Raw genomic sequence first — 18,354 nt, forward strand, 5'->3', positions numbered from 1 at the left:
TTCCTTCCTTCCTTCCTTCCTTCCTTCCTTCCTTCCTTCCTTCTCTTTTTGTAATATGGACAGGCTGAGAATTTTCTAAATCTTTATGTTCTGGTTCCTTTTTGCCTAGCAATTCCTTGCTCAATTCATTTCTCTCTTCTTGCATTTTACTATAAGCAGTCAGGAGGAACCAAGCTGCTCCTCCAACACTTCTCAGCTAAATATCCACTCTTATCAGTCACAAGTTCTACTTTCCACAAAACACTAGAACATAAATACAGTTTGGCCAAGTTCTCTGACAGCTGATAGCAAGGACTGCATTTTCTCCACTGTCCAGGAACATGTTCCTCATTTCTGCCTGAGACCCCCACCCCCCATCAGAATCATCCTTAACAGTCACATTTCTACCAACATTCTGCTTATGATCCTTTATGTATTCTCTACAATTCCCCTCTTTTCTTTCTGAACTCTCACCACAATCTTCTTTAAAATCCCTTCATGGCAATATCAGCATTTTCTAACATGCCCTTCAAAACTCTTCCAGCCTCTACCCATCAGCCAGTTTCAAAGCTACCACCACATTTGTAGGCATTTGTTATAGCAGTGCCCCACTCTCAGTACCAACAGAGTGCTGTCTTAGTCACCTCCTCATAGCCTTACACTGGGATCAGGGTCTAAACATGCATACTTGGTAGGGGGCACACACATTCAGTACATAACACCACCTAAAGTCTCTTCCACTCTAATCTTCTCCATAAACACTTGTCTCTTATGTCATATATCTTACTTACTTGAAAGGGAAGGATTTATGTCTTATTTTATTCACTGTATTATCCCTAGAGCATACAGCTGAAGTCAACATATGGTTGTTAAGTAAATGAATAAGCGAATATTGGACTAGCAGTCAGGTGATATATGCTATGCTACCAACTCCCATTAATAAGTGGTGGGTTTTTGAGAAGGAATTTAATCTCTCTGAATATTAACTGTTTTCATCTATAAAGTAAGAGTGCTAAGAAATCATAAGGTTAGAGAATTCTATGATTAAAGATATGGTACATAATCAGAGAATCACAATTACGGCTACACAATAATTATACAACTGTAACCTCCCCTCCCCCCGATTGTTAGTCAAATAAGAAGAGTACCTATTTAGCATATACATACCATATGCAGAAATTTTCAATCATACCTGAGAAGTTAACTTGAGAATGTAACTCTGAGACTCATTCGATTCTGAACTGTCAGAGCCTTGGCTACTACAAAAAAATAATAAATTATTATTTTAATTTACAGAATGTTTTGGTGCCATTTTAAAATTGCAACAGTTACTTTTGCTTTATTACTTTACTGGAATGGTAGAAATAGTTCTAATTCTGAGAAGAATGTTTACAAAGGTGGTGTATATGTTTGGTAGTTCTAGGCATCTTAGGGTATTAGAAGAATAATGACTGAAATTGATTGGAACAAAACAAATATAAACAAATCCCTGAATTCAAAATGATACTCTACACCTGCAAATAAACTTATTAGTCACCACTGGAAGTTACAGGGGCACTAACTCAAAGTCTGAAAATTTATAAATAAAGGGGAAGAATCAAATATTTATTCTGCCTTTTCTATAGGACCTATACTAAAATTAGTACCTCTTTCCTTCCAAAAACTTTCCCTTAGCACTAAATTTTGTACTTATTATTCACTAATGTGAGTATTTATGTGACATCTTTTTAAATGTGTCAGTTCTCTGTAGGTAATTACAGCATTAAAAAATTTGAGTATGTCTTTTATGTATAGTACATAGTAGGTGCTCATTTAATATTACTTGACTAAATGAATAAATAAAGTCTTGATGAGATCTGGCCAAAGTAATGTGCATGGGAAAATTTTTTTTCCACCTTTAGTCAGTATTTTCAGTTGAGACCGACAATTATATCCTAGAAATATTATAAGTAACACAGTAAAACAGCACACCAAATTACATTACTTCCACCATCTTGACTTACCTAGACTCCACTGTAATTTCTTTCAAAGAAGTATCTGAATCATCAAGGACTTTTTCCAAGTTTATATGTTTTTGCATTTCTTCTAATTCTTTTAGGCACTGATAATACTAGGGGAAAATAATAAATGAGTTAATAATAAAATAACTTTATTTCCTAATTAAATTAATTGAATATTTATAGACTCCTGGAACAAAAGCTACTGGGACATCAACTATCAAAACACCCTGAACACTGTTGTTAGGAAATTAAAAGGAATAAACTGTCATAGTCTCATAGGCAGGTTATGTTAGCTGGTAGACTGGAGTGTTACCAAATGGACTTTACTTACCTTAGTTCGGTCTGGATCACAATAGTCCAAGAGAGAATCACAAAAATGATACCCCATTGACTCCAAATCTTTTGTGTTGAAATGAGTGCCTCGTTTATTACCTAAAACATCAATAAGTTAATCTACCCTTGAGGATGACTTAATTTTTCCTTAGCAGGTAGGCCTAAGTTATAAAACAAAGCATAAACAGAACATCTGATATGATTTCATATCCTGTCCTTTGGATTTTCTTTTCTGGGGCAGGTCATTTAACAGCTAATTGCTTTCCTTCATTCCCCCTCCACCATCTGGACCAAAGGTGAGTTAACATGGATCAGTCTATGTTGTAAGGCAGAATAAAATTCAATAAGAAAGTTATGGAATACTTGGTTACCAGTGATAAACAACCTAATAATCACTTAAAGAAAAGGTTGGGTAATGATTTCAATGTTTTCATCATCAATATTTTATCAGATTCAAGATGCTTTAAAAACTAGTAAAAAATTATGTGTAGATGTCCAGCTTTCTTTTGAATTGATACATTTTCTAAAAATGTGACAATTATCTTAATATGGAGTATTGTAAGGACATGATAGATGTGACTAAAAGATTTCTTAAATGGAACTACATTTATTTTTAGTTCAAGGAACCAAGTGCTTCCATTAAAATATAAATTGACCAAAAAACAACAAACAAACCAATTAAAAAAACATCAGTCTATTTGCCTTACAAATAGTAAATCCACTAAAAACAGTTCTATCCTGATATTTTAAGTATGAGCATTGCTTCTTCTGAAATCATTAGTCACCTGTAAAAACAACCACCACCACCAAGCAATTAAGAAATAATTCATGAAACAACCAATTAGGTATTCTATCTGCAAGCTAAAACTTCCTATTCTTACAAAGGGAAATGAGAAATAGAGGTACATATTTAGTGGTAGTTTGTTTATTCATCCCATTAATAGAATTGATTAGATATCAGTAGGCATTAAGTGGGAAGAAAGTGCTCACTATTAAACTATCTACACTATTAATCTTACATTAAAAACGTCTCTGGTTTAAAACTCCAAGAGCCATGAATGAGAACACGTGGTCTTACCCAGAGTAGATCCACAAAAAGTGGCCTCCATGGTGAAGCTGTTCCTGATTCCCATTTTCCACATCACTACCCTGCCTGTTCCTTCTTTGCTCCTCTGAACATTAAACTTGCAAGCTGAGAATGAAAACTGGAAAGAAGCAAATGAACAAGACCCATCTTTTTTTATGACAACAATGTCTTTCTTAGGAAGTCGAGTTGAAAATGGAAAAGCAGTTGTGCAAAAGCAGTAATTCTCTCTAATACTTCAGGAGCTGCTTTTATTTCCTGACAAATGGAAATAAATCATATGTAATTCAAATATAGAAATGACATATTTACATTTCTAAGGACTACAGATTTAAATTCTAGCAATAAATTTTACTTTTTAGCTATACATAGCATATACATTCAAAACCAGTTGAATAATTCTTGATACTGAGATACTGATGGGTAAGATCTTATACAACTAAAAATTATAGAAGGGGCTTAAACATATTTAGGAATGAAGATTAATGTTTTAGATTTTCAGAATAGAATAAAGATGCTTTATTTTCATGTGGAAGATCATTTGAAAGCTGCATGAAAAACTGTTATATCTACAAAGTTTTTGTCATTTTATTTTTAAATTAACATATAATAAATGACTTTCTTGTGTTCCATTCTATTAATTTTTAATATATGTGTAGATGATCAGCATAGAAAAAACCCCATCAATTCTAAAAAACTCCTTTATGCTATCCCTTTGCAGTTACAAGTATTTTATTTCTTTTGGAGTTACAGTAAATGGTATTGTTTTTAATTTTAGTTTCTAATTGTGAGTATATAAAAATTAAATTGTTTTTTGTGGGTTGACTGTGTATCCTATGACATTACTAAAGTCACTTGTTTTTTATGGATTGCTTTGGATTTTCTATGAAGACAACTTCTTTATTACTTCTTTCTTCCCAACCTATCTGCCTTTTATTTCTTTTTCTTGCCTTATTACACTTGTTAGAACCTCTAGGAAAAGGCGAACTGAAGGGGTAAGAGTGGATATCTTGCCTATTCTTGACTTTAAGAGTAAGACAATCAGGTGTATTTTTTGCTGTTGTTTTTTTTTACCATTAAGTACAGTGGCAGGATAATGGGTATTTTCTTCTTCATATTTCAAATTACTGGCTACTAAACATTCTACATAGTTGCTTTCTTATGGTCAACTGTAAAACCAGGCCAAATTAATAAAAAATAAATTTACTGAATAAGATTTTCCATTTTGCTGTCTCACGTGGACATTTGTTAGTAAAAGTAGTTAAAATCTTAAAAAGTGCTTACTTTATCTGGACAGTTTTTGCTCATCATAAGTGGGAAGATTCGCTGCTGTAAGTACAATGCTTTATTACACTTATCACTTCCGCCACAGCCATACATGAAGATGTTCTCTTTCCTGCTATGGCCATGAAGGTCACAGTATAAAATAACCTCTCGTTTCTCCATCAATCTACCGAGAAGAAAAAGGTAAGTTACTAAATATTACCTCTGTATTTCTCTTTCATGGGTGTAACTATGGATATATAAGTCTAACATCCAAATAAATAGAATTACCTATATACTAGCTTTCAATTTCTCTTAGCTATACTGCATATTACTATTAATATACAATTTTAAATGTCTGAAATAATTTTCCATTAACCATATATAAAATACAAATGCCTTCCATTACAAAAGGACAAAATTTACCTTACTCCCAACCCTTTTTCCAACAGGATTTGGTATGTAATTCTGACTTTTTGTTGTACACAGAAAACAGTTCTCTGCCATCTTTCTCCATTAACTCTCACATAGATATTTCTGACAGGAATACCTTCTTTCTTCATCTTTGTAAATGCAAACACTACCCCTCATCCCCAAGACTGACCTCATGTCTCATTTCCTCTCTAACTAGTCAAGGCTATAGAGCTGTCCTTTTTCTGAACTCCTATAGCACTTAATATTGGTACCATTTACTTGGCACCTGCAGAGGAAAGTTTTCATATTTTTTATATTTAATCTTGTTAAGGGCAGGGAATGCTTTAAGTCATCCAGAACAGTGCTATGCACACAAATACCCAAAATATTTGTTAAAAGTTGAGTGCCTTATGACTTGGTGCTGAAGCCAATGAATTAATCCTTGATTAATGTGGTAAATATCATTCTGATAAAAATGGTCCTAAAGTTTGAATTGACTTTTTTCTGGTAAATTTAAATAAATAATTTAAGGAAATTATTAGATATTACTAAGAGCATAATCCTTAGCTTGTATAATTTAGGCATTCAATAAATATTAAAGTAATAAAAAATAAGCCCCCCCCCCCCCCCCCGCCCCAGATTGATGGCTTTCAAAAGGGAAAAAAGTGGTGGTTGTGAAGGTGGTAGAATTATGGGCATTTTGGCCTTTTCTTTCTTTTAAAAAAATATTTTTATTGATTTCAGAGAGGAAGGGAGAGGGAGAGAGAGAAACATCAATGATGAGAATCACTGATCAGCTGTCTCCTGCACACCCCACACTGGGGATTGAGCCTGCAACCGGGTATGTGCCCTGACCGAGAATCTGAGCTGTGACCTGGTTCATAGGTCAACGCTCAACCACTGAGCCATCAGCTGGGCTGCCTTCTTTTCATAATTCTAAACTTTGTACAACATTATTATATTACTTAAGTAATAAAAATTTCATATATTATTTGTTATATCTGGAAGGATAAATACCAAAATGTTAGTAATGGTCTTTATAGAAGTATGAAATGTTTTACAGTAGTCTCCCCCTTAACTGCAGGGGATATATTCCAAGACCCCAGTGGATGCCTGAAACCTCGGATAGTACCACCCCTATATGTACTATGTTTTTTCCTCTATATGCATACACTTTAGGGCATCTCTTTGGCATATTCAAATCGCCAGCATCACTACTCTTGTGCTTTGGGGCCACTATTAAAATAAGAGTGACGTGAACACAAGCACTAGATACCACCACAGTCAATGTGATAGTTAGATGGCTACTAAGTGAATAACAGGAGGGTAACATATACAGCATGGATACGCTGGACAAAGGGGTCATTTATGTCCCAGATGGTACAAGGCGAGATTTCATCATGCTACGCAGAATGGTGTGCAATTTAAGACTTATGAATTATTTATTTCTGAAACTTTTCCATTTTAATACTTTCAGACTGCAGCTGATTACGTGAAACAAACTATGTAAGTGAAATTGCAGATGGTAGACTACTGTACTTTTATAACAAAAATATTAAAACCTAAAGCCAAAACTTTCAAAGCATAGCTTGAATTAGAAACAATATCCTTTAAACTATAGTGAAATTTCGTATTGAAGTCAGTTACAGGTATTAACTTATTGCCCCTTTCTCATTTGGTGCCCAATAAATTCAAATTAATAACAGATCAACATAAAGTCACTGAACAACATTTCAAGTTTTTAGAGAACTAGATTATAAAACAAGATTATCATGTGAGATCCTTAAATATGAAATATACTGTACATTTTTAAACCAACATTTTCTCAATTTTAGTGGTCTGTTTCTTTTGAGTCAAAAGAAACCTTTACTTCTAAATAATGAATTCCCAAAGAAATGTTATTACTTCTGAAGTAAAACAAGATTTTAGGGTCTCTCATCTTATATTTGTTTAAATCATTTTAGAAACAGTTTGACTATTTCGTACTCACAGGTATTTTAATACCCTATACTAAAACCTACTCTCTCTAATTCTCATATTTTTTTTTAACAACTTTGTTCCTTTTTTTATATTTAGGAAACACTGAATACTTTTAAAGCTTCCGATGTTCCAGATTTTATCTGGGTACTTTAGTAACAATAACTTCATTTAATCCTCCCATCTATGAGGTAAGTATTATTGTTCACATTGTATAGATGATAAAATTGAGGTTTAGATTTGTTTTTAAATCCTCACCCAAGGATATTTTTCCATTGATTTTTTAGAGAGAGTGAAAGAGAAGGGAAAGACAGAGAGAAATAGCAATGAGAGAGAAACACATCTATTAGTTGCCTCCTACATATGCCCTGACCACGGCTCAAGCTGGGGAGGAGCCTGCAACGGAGCTACATGCCCTTGATAGGAATCAAACCCGGGACCCTTAGGTCCGCAGGCCGATGCTCTATCCACTGAGCCAAACTGGCTAGGGCTAGATTTGTTTTTAAATTGCTCAAGGTCACACAGTTAGCAAATAATATAATGGGGATTCCAATCTGATATGTTTATCTCCAGTTCCATACACTTAATCTAATCAACAAAAATTTTAAATATTATGTGCATTTTACTGTTCTGAATTCTTTGGAAAATTTAAAGTTGTTCAATTTTTCTAGGGGCAAATAAGGATATTATTTATGAAAATTTTAAATAACTATGTAACCTGTTAATCAAAAGACTCATCATAGAGCAATATATGATCAACATTAGTGCCAGAAGGCTCTATGAGATGTAATTAATTTTCACATATAAGGGATTCAAGGATCCCAAGGTAAACATCGGTGCTACCATCAGCTTTACCAAGAAATCAAATTTGGGATATGCAAACTATTAGTTTCATGGAGCCATTATGATGTCTTAGAGTCGGTATCATTATTTAATGAAAGGTTAGTGAATCCAGTGGCACAATGCCAGAAAGCTATAGGAGCAGAGTTAGGAAGAATGGGGGGAAAATTAAGTAGGTATAATCAAACTATCTTAAGAAAATGGAGAGTAACCTGAGTGGGATTGTGGGACCAAAATTCTTACTCCCATGTTTACTAAATAAGCAGAGAGGTAATCTGAGGCTTATTTTACCTGTGGATCATGTTCCGGGTATACCAAACAGAAGGGAATGATTCCTTCAGGAGAGAGGTGTAGTTACGGTTTAAATCCCGTCCAGCTAAGGAACACCGGTAATTTCCTACAATCACACCATCGGGATTCAGCATGGGTATCACCTTGAAGATGAAAGTGTCCCGAAGCAACTGTGCATCACGTGAGTCTCCTAAAATAAAATCTAGGAAGCCTTTCATGATCCATGAGCTGTTGGTTTCTCCTGGATGTACCCTTGCAGTCAAAATCACCGCCTTTCGTTTTCTTGAGTCAGCGTTCTTCAAGGGGGTAGTGATCGTTAAAATGTACACCATATTCCTAGCAATCGTGTGGCACAAGACACGTACTTTACAAAACTTCGACCGTACTGGGTCATTATTGATGCTAGAAAGGTATTCTTGCAGGTTGGTGTAAGTGTATGGATAGCAGTGAGCAAAGTAGCAGGTATCGTTGCTGTGTGGAAATTGAAATGTCCACGTAAGAGAGAAATAATGGCGCCCATCTTGCCCGGGGTTGTTCCTGTAATACTTGATTTGCTCTCCTATTCTCTGCCAGCCAATATTATGAGTCTTGGCCTCTTTTTCAGAATAAAACAGTGGGCGCATACCCCGATTGTAAAGACTAGCAGGCTTGGTAAAATTGATAATAGTGAATCTGTAGACTATTCCTGCTTGGGTATTAGTGACTTGGAAATAGTACCACTGGGTGTGTTTATTTGTGAAGAGGTCAGGGCGCACAGTCAACTGGTATTCATATTCTGCCCTAATACATAAGAAAGGAAGGGGAAAAGCACATAAAAATGTAAAAATGATATTTGGTTTTAAATAAATAAGGAAAATTATTTTTACCTATTCACAGAAAGGTTTTTTGGGGGGTCGGGGGGTGGGGGGGTTGGACAATGTTTATTTAGGCAGTATCCTAAATAGCAAGTAATTGCAAAAGATAAAAGTTTTGAAATTTCCTTTTATTGGATGTGAAACTGTTTCTATGCTTTATTTTAAAGCCTTTTTATTATTACTGAAGAGAGCACATACAAATGAGATTTGATAAAAATTATATTTTCACTCCGATTATGTTTCCTATAAAAATGATTAAAGAGTTCTTAAACTGAGTTAAAGTCCAATATTTCTTTTTTACTTCAGATATGTATTTCTGTTTTCTATTAGATTCTAATTCTAGGGATCTGATATAACTATTACTGAGAACATTTAAAAATAAATAGACATTAATATGACAGACTATAAAATTGTAAATACTTTGAGGATGATATATGATCACTATTTGTATCTCCCATACTGAGTCATTGAGAATACTTATATAAAGGCTAAAATAACTTTACTGTGTATTATTTATAATATGTACATACATCAAACTTACTTGGTTAGTTGTGACTTTTTTCTTTACCAAGTAATTTCTGTTCCTCAGCACAATGCAGTGTGTGTGTGTGTGTGTGTGTGTGTGTGTGAGAGAGAGAGAGAGAGAGAGGGAGAGAGAATTCATACTGGCATACTGAAAACGCATAAATATGCTTACTTTAAGCATAAATATCAATATTATTTGAACCTTTCATATCCACCCCCAAGATAATCTCTAATTACCATCTATACTTCAAGGAGTTAAGTTCAGTGATGGATACTAAGATTTTAACGTACCAAATACAGAAACTAATAAATAGTTGATGGTCTAGTTCCTCAAATAAACATAATTAAAACCTACACTTTGACTACCTTCTGTAGATTACCACTCTCAAACCTTGCTTCAAACATCAAAGTGTTGTCACAATTATCCACAGGCTGCTTCAGGGCTGTTCGGTTGCCCCCAACTCGAGAATATACAAAACACGGCTCTTTGTAAGCTGATGAGAGAAATGGGCCATAAATATATCAAGCCATGTCTAAAGTATAGGCTATTCTGCATAGAGCTTGCAGCCACAGTATAAGTGAAGTGGCACTAAGAATTTTAATTTGTAAAGTAATTTGATACCAGTAATAGATTTATGTTGAAGCAAGAAAATCTAAGAGTACTTGACAAGAAAAGCAATGCCTAAAATAGATTCATGTGCTACTCACATTAAGAATACTCATTCCACTTCTGGTTATATGAAACTAGAGGCCTGGTGCATGAAATTTGTGCACAGGGTGGGGAGTTGTCCCTCAGCCCGGCCTGCACCCTCTCCAATCTGGGACCCACAGGGATTGGGCCTAAACCGGCAGTTGGACATCCCTCTCACAATCCAGGACTGCTGGCTCTTAACTGCTCACCTGCCTGCCTGCCTGATTGCCCCTAACTGCTCCCCTGCTGGCCTGATCACCCCTAACTGCCCTCCCTTGTTGGCCCGGTGGCCCCCAACTGCCCTCCCCTGCCAGCCATCTTGTGGTGACCATCTTGTGGCGGCCATCTTGTGATGATGTCACACGAGGGTGTTGTGCGATGCCACCTAGGCTTTTATTATATAGGATAATTGATTCCGAACTTGACCTTTCACTATAAATGACTATAAAACTGGATAAGGAATATAAGCTAACTTCTTTTCATAATTTTGAACAATACATAGACCAGAACTATATAGGATTCTTGAAAGAAAGATAAATACACCAAATAAGCCCATGCTTAACCCTGGTTTTCTTCCTGTGAGTACTTTCTTACCATACCTCAGGAAGGAGGCACTTATGAATAGTGTAACAGTCTTGCTGGGCTGAGGAGGCAAGATGTTGCTCGGGGCTGCTGGAATTTGTGAGGCAGGGCACGAGAGAGAAGACAGCTACATAGAGAGAGGGTCTCAACAGTCTACATGGTTTTTCCCCAGTCCTTTGCTGAGGGCTTGGCTGTGTAAGCAGAGGATGAGAGTAAGTAAGGTAGGAAAGAGTGCTATTAGGGGGTGAGATAATAGAGGATATACAATTATAGAATATACTGGAATTACAACATATCCAGAGTGGAAAGATTGCACTAAGCTCCTCAGACATTTCATCATGACTCTAGAAAGCTGCACATCAGGCATAAGAACCACATCTAAGAGTAAAGGCCATGACCTAGAACTAAGGACAAAATGAAAATAAATCAGCCCTACTAAATAAATAAATAAAACCAGCCTGAAAGATATAGAACCACCTACCAGCAATTTAGCTGCCTACCAGAACAAAATTCAACATAAGTTTTAAAAACAATATAGACTCCTACAACATATCTTTCACAATGTCTTGCATATGATAAAAAAATTACGAAGCATGCAGAAAAGCAGGGAAATATGATCCATCATGAAACACACACACATACACACACACCCCTCGAGATAACTTAGATGGGATTTACAAAGGATTCAGAAAACATGTTTAAAGGCTTAAAGGAAAAGATAAGAGATAATAAAGAAGCAGAATAATATAAACTGAAACTATTAAAAAAATCAAATGGGAATTCTAGAAGTAAAAAGTGCAATAACTGAAATGAAAGATTTACTGGAATCCTTCAGTGTGCGGGCTGGCGCTCTATAGAGTAAGCTTAAAAGACATACTGAAGATTGCGGACGAAAGACTGTGAGCTTAAAAACAAAAACTCAAGGACAGAGGAGGACAAAAAATCAACAAAGATCCAGGGACATGTAGGACACAGCTAGAAATCCAACATATATGTAACTGGAATTCCAAAGGGCAGAAAAAAAAGAATAGTATAGAAAAATATATGAAGAAATAATGGTTGAAATTTTCTCAAATGGGGTGGGGGAAAGCACTCTATTAGTCAATGGATCCAATAAGATCAGGAAACTCCAAGCAGAATAAATATAAAGATAACCAAATCTAGGCCAAGCTTAGATTTGCTGAAAACAGCCAGAGACAAAAAGACACACCATAAATAGGGAACAATGATATAAATTATGGATGACTTTTATTAAAGACAACAGATGTCACAAGACATGGAACATATATTTAAAGAAATAAATCTTTGAAAGAAAAGTTGTCCACCAGAATTCTATATAGCCAGTTGTTTGGGGACTTCCCCATCCAACAGCTACAGGTCTAAAAACCATCTATCAGTCTACCCTTTCAGGCCAAGGAAATATAATGGTTCTGCTCTGTTGATAGTCTTATGTTGTTTCACCATCCCTTGCTCGTTTCCCTTACCTCTGTCCATTCTAAGTTATACTTACACTGAACTAATAAAAATTACTCCAAGTATGCCATCCAATTCCCAACAAGACCCCGACTATTTCAATTTTTTATCAGATCTCATTTAAGTTATGTGTAGAAGTTCTACTACTAGCCATGCAAATATTTGAAAATTTAGCCATAAGAATATTTAAAATCAAATTAGAAAAATCAGAGGTGCTTCTCTCACTCCAGCTGTTAAAAAATATGTGAGTAAATGATTTCTAGAATTGCTTACTCTACAGGAAACAATCACTGTGAATTTATCTGTTTTGCCAGCCCTTTAAATAAAATACGTATGTTTCCTGGAAGGTATCTAACATCTACTGTAAGACATAGAACTCTGATGGTGACATTGTGCAGGAGTCCCATACTTCCTCATGTTGGTGTATCAGGAGTAGCACAGTTTAGGATATAGGCTGAGATGGCTATGTTTGATTATCAGCATATCCTATCATAAAGTGGATATAAGATTTTGATTACTAGAGCTCTCAAAGTACAAATATAGATCACCCTTCTGAGATATATCTTAGATGTTATTTGCAATGTGGGTGCGTTCCTCTTTTAAAGATAGGATTCCCACCAAATTGGCATGAAATGGGAAAAAAACAAACCCCACAATCTGAGAGATTGCATGAAAATGACCTGTTAACAGAGAGGCAACAATAGTTGCAGAGCACCCCACTGGATTTACCTTTGAAAATTGATGTGAAGCCTAATTCCTTCTAAATATGACCCCATTCTAATGGCCAATATGATCTTTTATTTTAAAGTAACTTTACATGAACTGAAATATACCTTCAAGAATATAATTAGCACTAAATCAACATTTGGACCAATATTAACCAAATATATATTTTGTTTGTTAATCCTCACCCGAGGCTATTTTCCCATTGATTTTTAGAGACAGTGGAGGGGGAGAGACGGAGAGAGAAAAACATTGATGAGAGAGAGACATACTGATTGGTTGCCTCCTGGACAGAATCGAGCCTGCAATCAAGGTATGTGCCCTTGACTGGAATCCTTCAGTGTGCGGGCTGGTGCTCTATCCACTGAGCCAAACCGGCTAGGGCTTAACCAACATTTTTATGGGGACAGGGATTTCCTGGTAATCTGCAATTTTCACTATAATCAGCAAAACAAATATAACTAAGAGGTTAGCCCAGGTACCAAATTACATTTGTATAGCAACGTATTTCATTATGTACCCACCATCTTCAGCTAGATAAACTACTGTATCTTCCTTGGAGTTTGAATAAATGGGTTCGATCTCTAGGCCTGTTGGGATGTACACTGGCTCAGAATAAGGAGGAGTCGTATCTATACATATATATAAAAGAGAGAACATTATTTAAATGTGACAAAACAGGAAATTTTTATTATACATTTGAAAGTTGTTTATTGATAGGTCTAGGCTAAAATTTAGAGTTTTGTAAGGGGCTAGATTTTACTAAGGATTCATTGGCAGTAATGAACATTGTCACACTGTAACATTTCACTGGCACCTTGATCTAAATCATTATAGTGAATAGTTCATGAATATTTAGTGTCATAGATTTTATACTAAAGTTCTATTTCTCCTGGGCACTTGATATCTTTCTGATCCACCTCTGGGAATCTTGCTCCATCTTTTATTCTCCCTTCCCCTTCATCTTCAGCATCTTGCCTGATAATGGTTGTCTCCTAAGCTTATAAACATGTTCAAGTGTTGTAGGGAGCGGCTATAGGGTTAAGCCTCTGACTGACCTGTTGGCAAAGCCACAAACAAGTCCCAGTTTAGAGGGCACAGCCCTCTTTGCATAATTAAGCTTGACCTTATGAGTCTCCCTAGATCCTATCTGAGTAGCTAATGGGCTGTAGGAGGTGCAGCAAGTGCTGCCAAAACAAGTGAAACTCACAAGAACATTGCAACTATGGTGACCACTCCCTTGTTAACCTCTGGCTATAAAATAAAGGCTCAGCTTGCCCTCTGGATCCCTCTCTGTGGCCACAGCCACGCACAGGAGATCCACCTGGACCAGTGATGGCGAACCTTTTGAGCTCGGCGTGTCAGCATTTTGAAAAACCCTAACTTAACTCTGGTGCCGTGTCACATATAGAAATTTTTTGATATTTGCAACCAAAGTAAAACAAAGATTTATATTTTTGATATTTATTTTATATATTTAAATGCCATTTAACAACGAAAAATCAACCAAAAAAATGAGTTCGTGTGTCACCTCTGACACGCGTGTCATAGGTTCACCATCACTGACCCAGCTTATTCTGTCTGCCGTTTCTACATCCTTCGCGCCCCCCCACCCCCAGGCTCACCGAACCATTGGATGTGCTGGCCTGGCACAAAGTGTCTTCTGTCTCCCCAAAGAAAGGCTGGCTATCCTTGGACCCCCAACTTCTTTAGCTATACTAGCTTTCCTTTTCTTCATTATTTTTAGGACCAAGTTTCTTAAAAGTTGTTTGAGCCATGCTCAAATGCATGATTTATATTTGTCTATGATCTATTTGATTGGAGAAAATGACTTCACAGTCCAACTACCCAAGTTGTTCTCACTTTTTAGTAGAACAATAATTTGATGATGACTCACTATTCTACTCTTTTATTATTGGCTTGTGTGTGTCAGACTATGCTTGGTTCTGGTAATAAATATAGTCCTATAGAGGGAGTCAGCCTCTATGATCCCGAATATAGTCATTGAAACAGTAAGAAGAAAAAAACAATTTGGTGGTAATAAAGAAGTGTTCCTGGACAAACATTTTGGGGATTATGTATACAACTTCTTTAGCAACGTAAGTATATCTGACATAATTAATCAGAGTCAAGTCTAGCTACAGAGAAAGCATAGATTAAAATATTGATGTCAATGTGCATCAGTACACTTTGTCAGTAACTGAATACACAACCAAATAAATTGATAATAAACAATAAAGAAAATTATAACTAAAACTGATCCTCTTATCAGTTGAAAACCTTAATGGACTCAAACCAAAATTAATCATGAACTGATAACACAGCATTGCTTCTGAAAACTTTGGGAATTTCTGCTACTTGCCTTGGTGTATGCTTACCATCGAAAGATACATGACAGCCTGACATCCCAGTTAAAAAAAGAGACTTTTTAATTAATGTTTATGTTCTTAATTATTTAAGAATGAGTAGTCTTTATAGTAAGAAATATGAAACTCTAACACTAAAACTGGAGAATCTACAATAGGGTCAAGTTTGCAGCTTATCCAAGTACTTTTATGATAATTCTGTTTAGCTTTCTGAAGAAGTGCCAAACTTTTCCAAAAAGACTGAATGATTTTATATTCCCATCATCAAAGGAGGATTTTGATTTCTCTACATTCTTATCAACACCTGTTATCTGATTTTCATTCCAGTCATCATAGTGTGTGTTAATGTGTTATTAATTTGTATTTCCCTGATAACTGAAGGTGCTGAATATCTTTTCATGTGTTCATTGGCCATGTTTATCTTCTTTGGAGAAATGTCTAGTCAGATCATTTGCACTTTTTAAATTGAGTTATTTGTCTTTTTTAGTGTGAGTTGCAAGAGGTCTATATAAGCCCTTCATCAGATAGCTTGCAATTATTTTCTCCCATTCTGCTGGTTCTATTTTCATTTTCTTGATAGTTTTATTTGAAGCACAAAAGTTTTGATGAAATCCAATTGACCCATTTTTGTTGTTGTTACGTGTGCTTTTGATGTTATAGCTATGAATCCATTGTCAGATTCAATGAAAGATTTACTTCTGTTTTCTTCTAAGAGTTTGACCCATTTTTAAATTAATTTTTCATATGGTATGTTATTTATCTAGTTGTCCCAGCACCATTTGCTTAAAAGATTATTTTTTTCTATTGAACAGAAAAAATGCCCTTGTTGAAAATAAGTTGCCCACAAACATGGTTTATTTCTGGACTTTCAATTAGATTCATTCATCTATATTCCTATCTTCATGATAGTAAACACCGTCTTGGTTATTGTTAATTTATAGTTTTGAATTTGAAAATTGTGAATCTCAAATTGTTCTTTTTCACTATTTTTTTTTTTTTGCTATTCTAAATTCCCTGAGTTTCCATATCAATTTTAGAATCAGTTTGTCAGTTCCTACAAATCACGTAGTATTCTGATGGAAATTGTATTGAACTGACAGATTAATTTGGGGAGAATTGCCATCATAACAATCATAAATTTTCTGATCCACAAACATGGGTGTCTTTTCATTTATTTAGATTTTAAAAATTTTCTTTCAACGATGTTTTGTAGTTTTCAGAGTATAAGTTTTACACTTTTCTTAAATTTATTCCTATATTATTCTTTTGATGTTATTGTGAATGAAACTGTTTAAGTACATTATAGTATTATTCATTATAAATGTATAGGAATATAATTGATTTTAAAAAATATTTATCTTATCTTTCAACCTTGCCAAACTCATTTACTAGTTCTTATAATTGTTTTTCAGTGGGTTGCTGAGGGTTTCTATATACAAGATTATGTCATTGGTAAACAGAAATAGTTTCACTTCTTCCTCTCTAACCAGGATGCTTTTTATTTCTTTTTCTTGTTTAATCACTGTGACTAGAAGCTTCATTACCATGTTGTATAGAAGTGGCAAAAGTGGATATCTTTGTCTTGTTTTTTACCTTATGGGGAAAGCATCCATTCTTTCAGCCTTAAGTATAATATTAGCTGTGAGGTTTCATAGGTGCTCTTTATCATAGCAAGGATTTTCCATTCTCTTCCTAATTTTTTTGACATGGAAGGGTACTGGATTTTATTTTATATATATTTTTATTGTCTGATTGTATAATTGAAAATGTCCAGAATAGAAAAATCTACAGAGACAAAAAGCAGATTAGTAATTTTACTGTGGGAGGAAAGAATGAGGAATGATTGGTTAATAGGTATAGGGTCTCTTTTGGGGAGGGGGGCATGAAAATGTTCTGGATTTAGAGAGAGGTGATAGTTACACAACACAAAAATAGTATTAAATGCTGCTGAATTGTTCACTTTAAAATGGTTAATTTTATGTGATGTAAATTTTACCTCAATTAAAAAAGTTGTAAGCAGCTTATTGAATAATAACTTTATCGAGAACCACATCCACACTTAAAATTATGACTTCTGAAAAAAATTTATGAACAGTGAAATGCTCTACAGATGTTAGCCACATACATGTCAAATGCGATGTACGTCACCAATAATATGTAAGCCACTACAACACATAAGTCACTTATGACATCCATGCTACTATTGACATGTCACTTATGACACATATCAATTTTCAAATGTTGATTGTGACATCAGTTTCACATGTTCATTGTGACAAAATGTGTCAATTCTGACACATATGCCAAACCTGACACATCAATTTCGACATATTGCTTTTGACAGGTGTGTTGATCCTGACAGACATGTGTCAAATTTGAGGCATGTGTTTATTCTGACACATTGACCACTCTGACATGCACATCAATTCTGACATGTGCACCGAGTATGACACACACGTTCACTGACACACACCAATTCTGATACATGTTAATCATGACACATCTGTTCATTCTGACACAGGTCAATTCTGACACATATGCCACTCTGACACACATGTCAACTGATACACAATAACCAATTGACACATGTTTATTCTGACACATGTTGGTATGTTTCTATTCTGGCATATACAGATTCTGACATGTTGATTCTGACATACATGTCGCTTATGAAGTGTATATCAATGTGACAATGCAGCTTTGTTGGCAGATGTCCATGATCTCTCAGCTGCAGCAGTTTCCAGAAGTTAGCAGTGTTCCAGCTATTAATTTCACAAGGCTGGCTAATCAAAACTAGTGGAGAGTAGGGATCCTGTTACATCAGCATTGGGTCAATATGTGGTTAGCATATCTTTGGTCCTTAGGATTCAGAAGATTGTTTTCTTTGGTAACCAAAAACCAAGGCCAGATTATTTAGTCTCCAGAAATTATCAAAGCTTCAAAGTCAGCAGTTTCACCA

At 35.2% G+C, this 18,354-nt stretch overlaps 1 protein-coding gene across 1 annotated transcript in view; it reads right to left on the reverse strand.

The window, feature by feature from the left end:
• AGBL3 (ATP/GTP binding protein-like 3) overlaps nucleotides 1-18,354 on the reverse strand; it is a 65,157-nt gene that overhangs the window by 32,740 nt on the left and 14,063 nt on the right. The window contains exons 5-12 of the mRNA XM_014535149.1: nucleotides 13,554-13,661; nucleotides 9,916-10,054; nucleotides 8,182-8,961; nucleotides 4,681-4,846; nucleotides 3,391-3,517; nucleotides 2,311-2,411; nucleotides 1,983-2,089; nucleotides 1,172-1,238 (exon numbers count right to left, since the gene is read on the reverse strand). Coding sequence (XP_014390635.1) covers nucleotides 1,172-1,238; nucleotides 1,983-2,089; nucleotides 2,311-2,411; nucleotides 3,391-3,517; nucleotides 4,681-4,846; nucleotides 8,182-8,961; nucleotides 9,916-10,054; nucleotides 13,554-13,661 — 1,595 coding nt within the window. The remainder of the gene's footprint in view (nucleotides 1-1,171; nucleotides 1,239-1,982; nucleotides 2,090-2,310; nucleotides 2,412-3,390; nucleotides 3,518-4,680; nucleotides 4,847-8,181; nucleotides 8,962-9,915; nucleotides 10,055-13,553; nucleotides 13,662-18,354) is intronic.

The sequence above is a fragment of the Myotis brandtii genome, unplaced genomic scaffold (genome assembly GCF_000412655.1).
Source record: "Myotis brandtii unplaced genomic scaffold, ASM41265v1 scaffold1384, whole genome shotgun sequence".
Classification (NCBI taxonomy): Eukaryota; Metazoa; Chordata; class Mammalia; order Chiroptera; family Vespertilionidae; genus Myotis; species Myotis brandtii.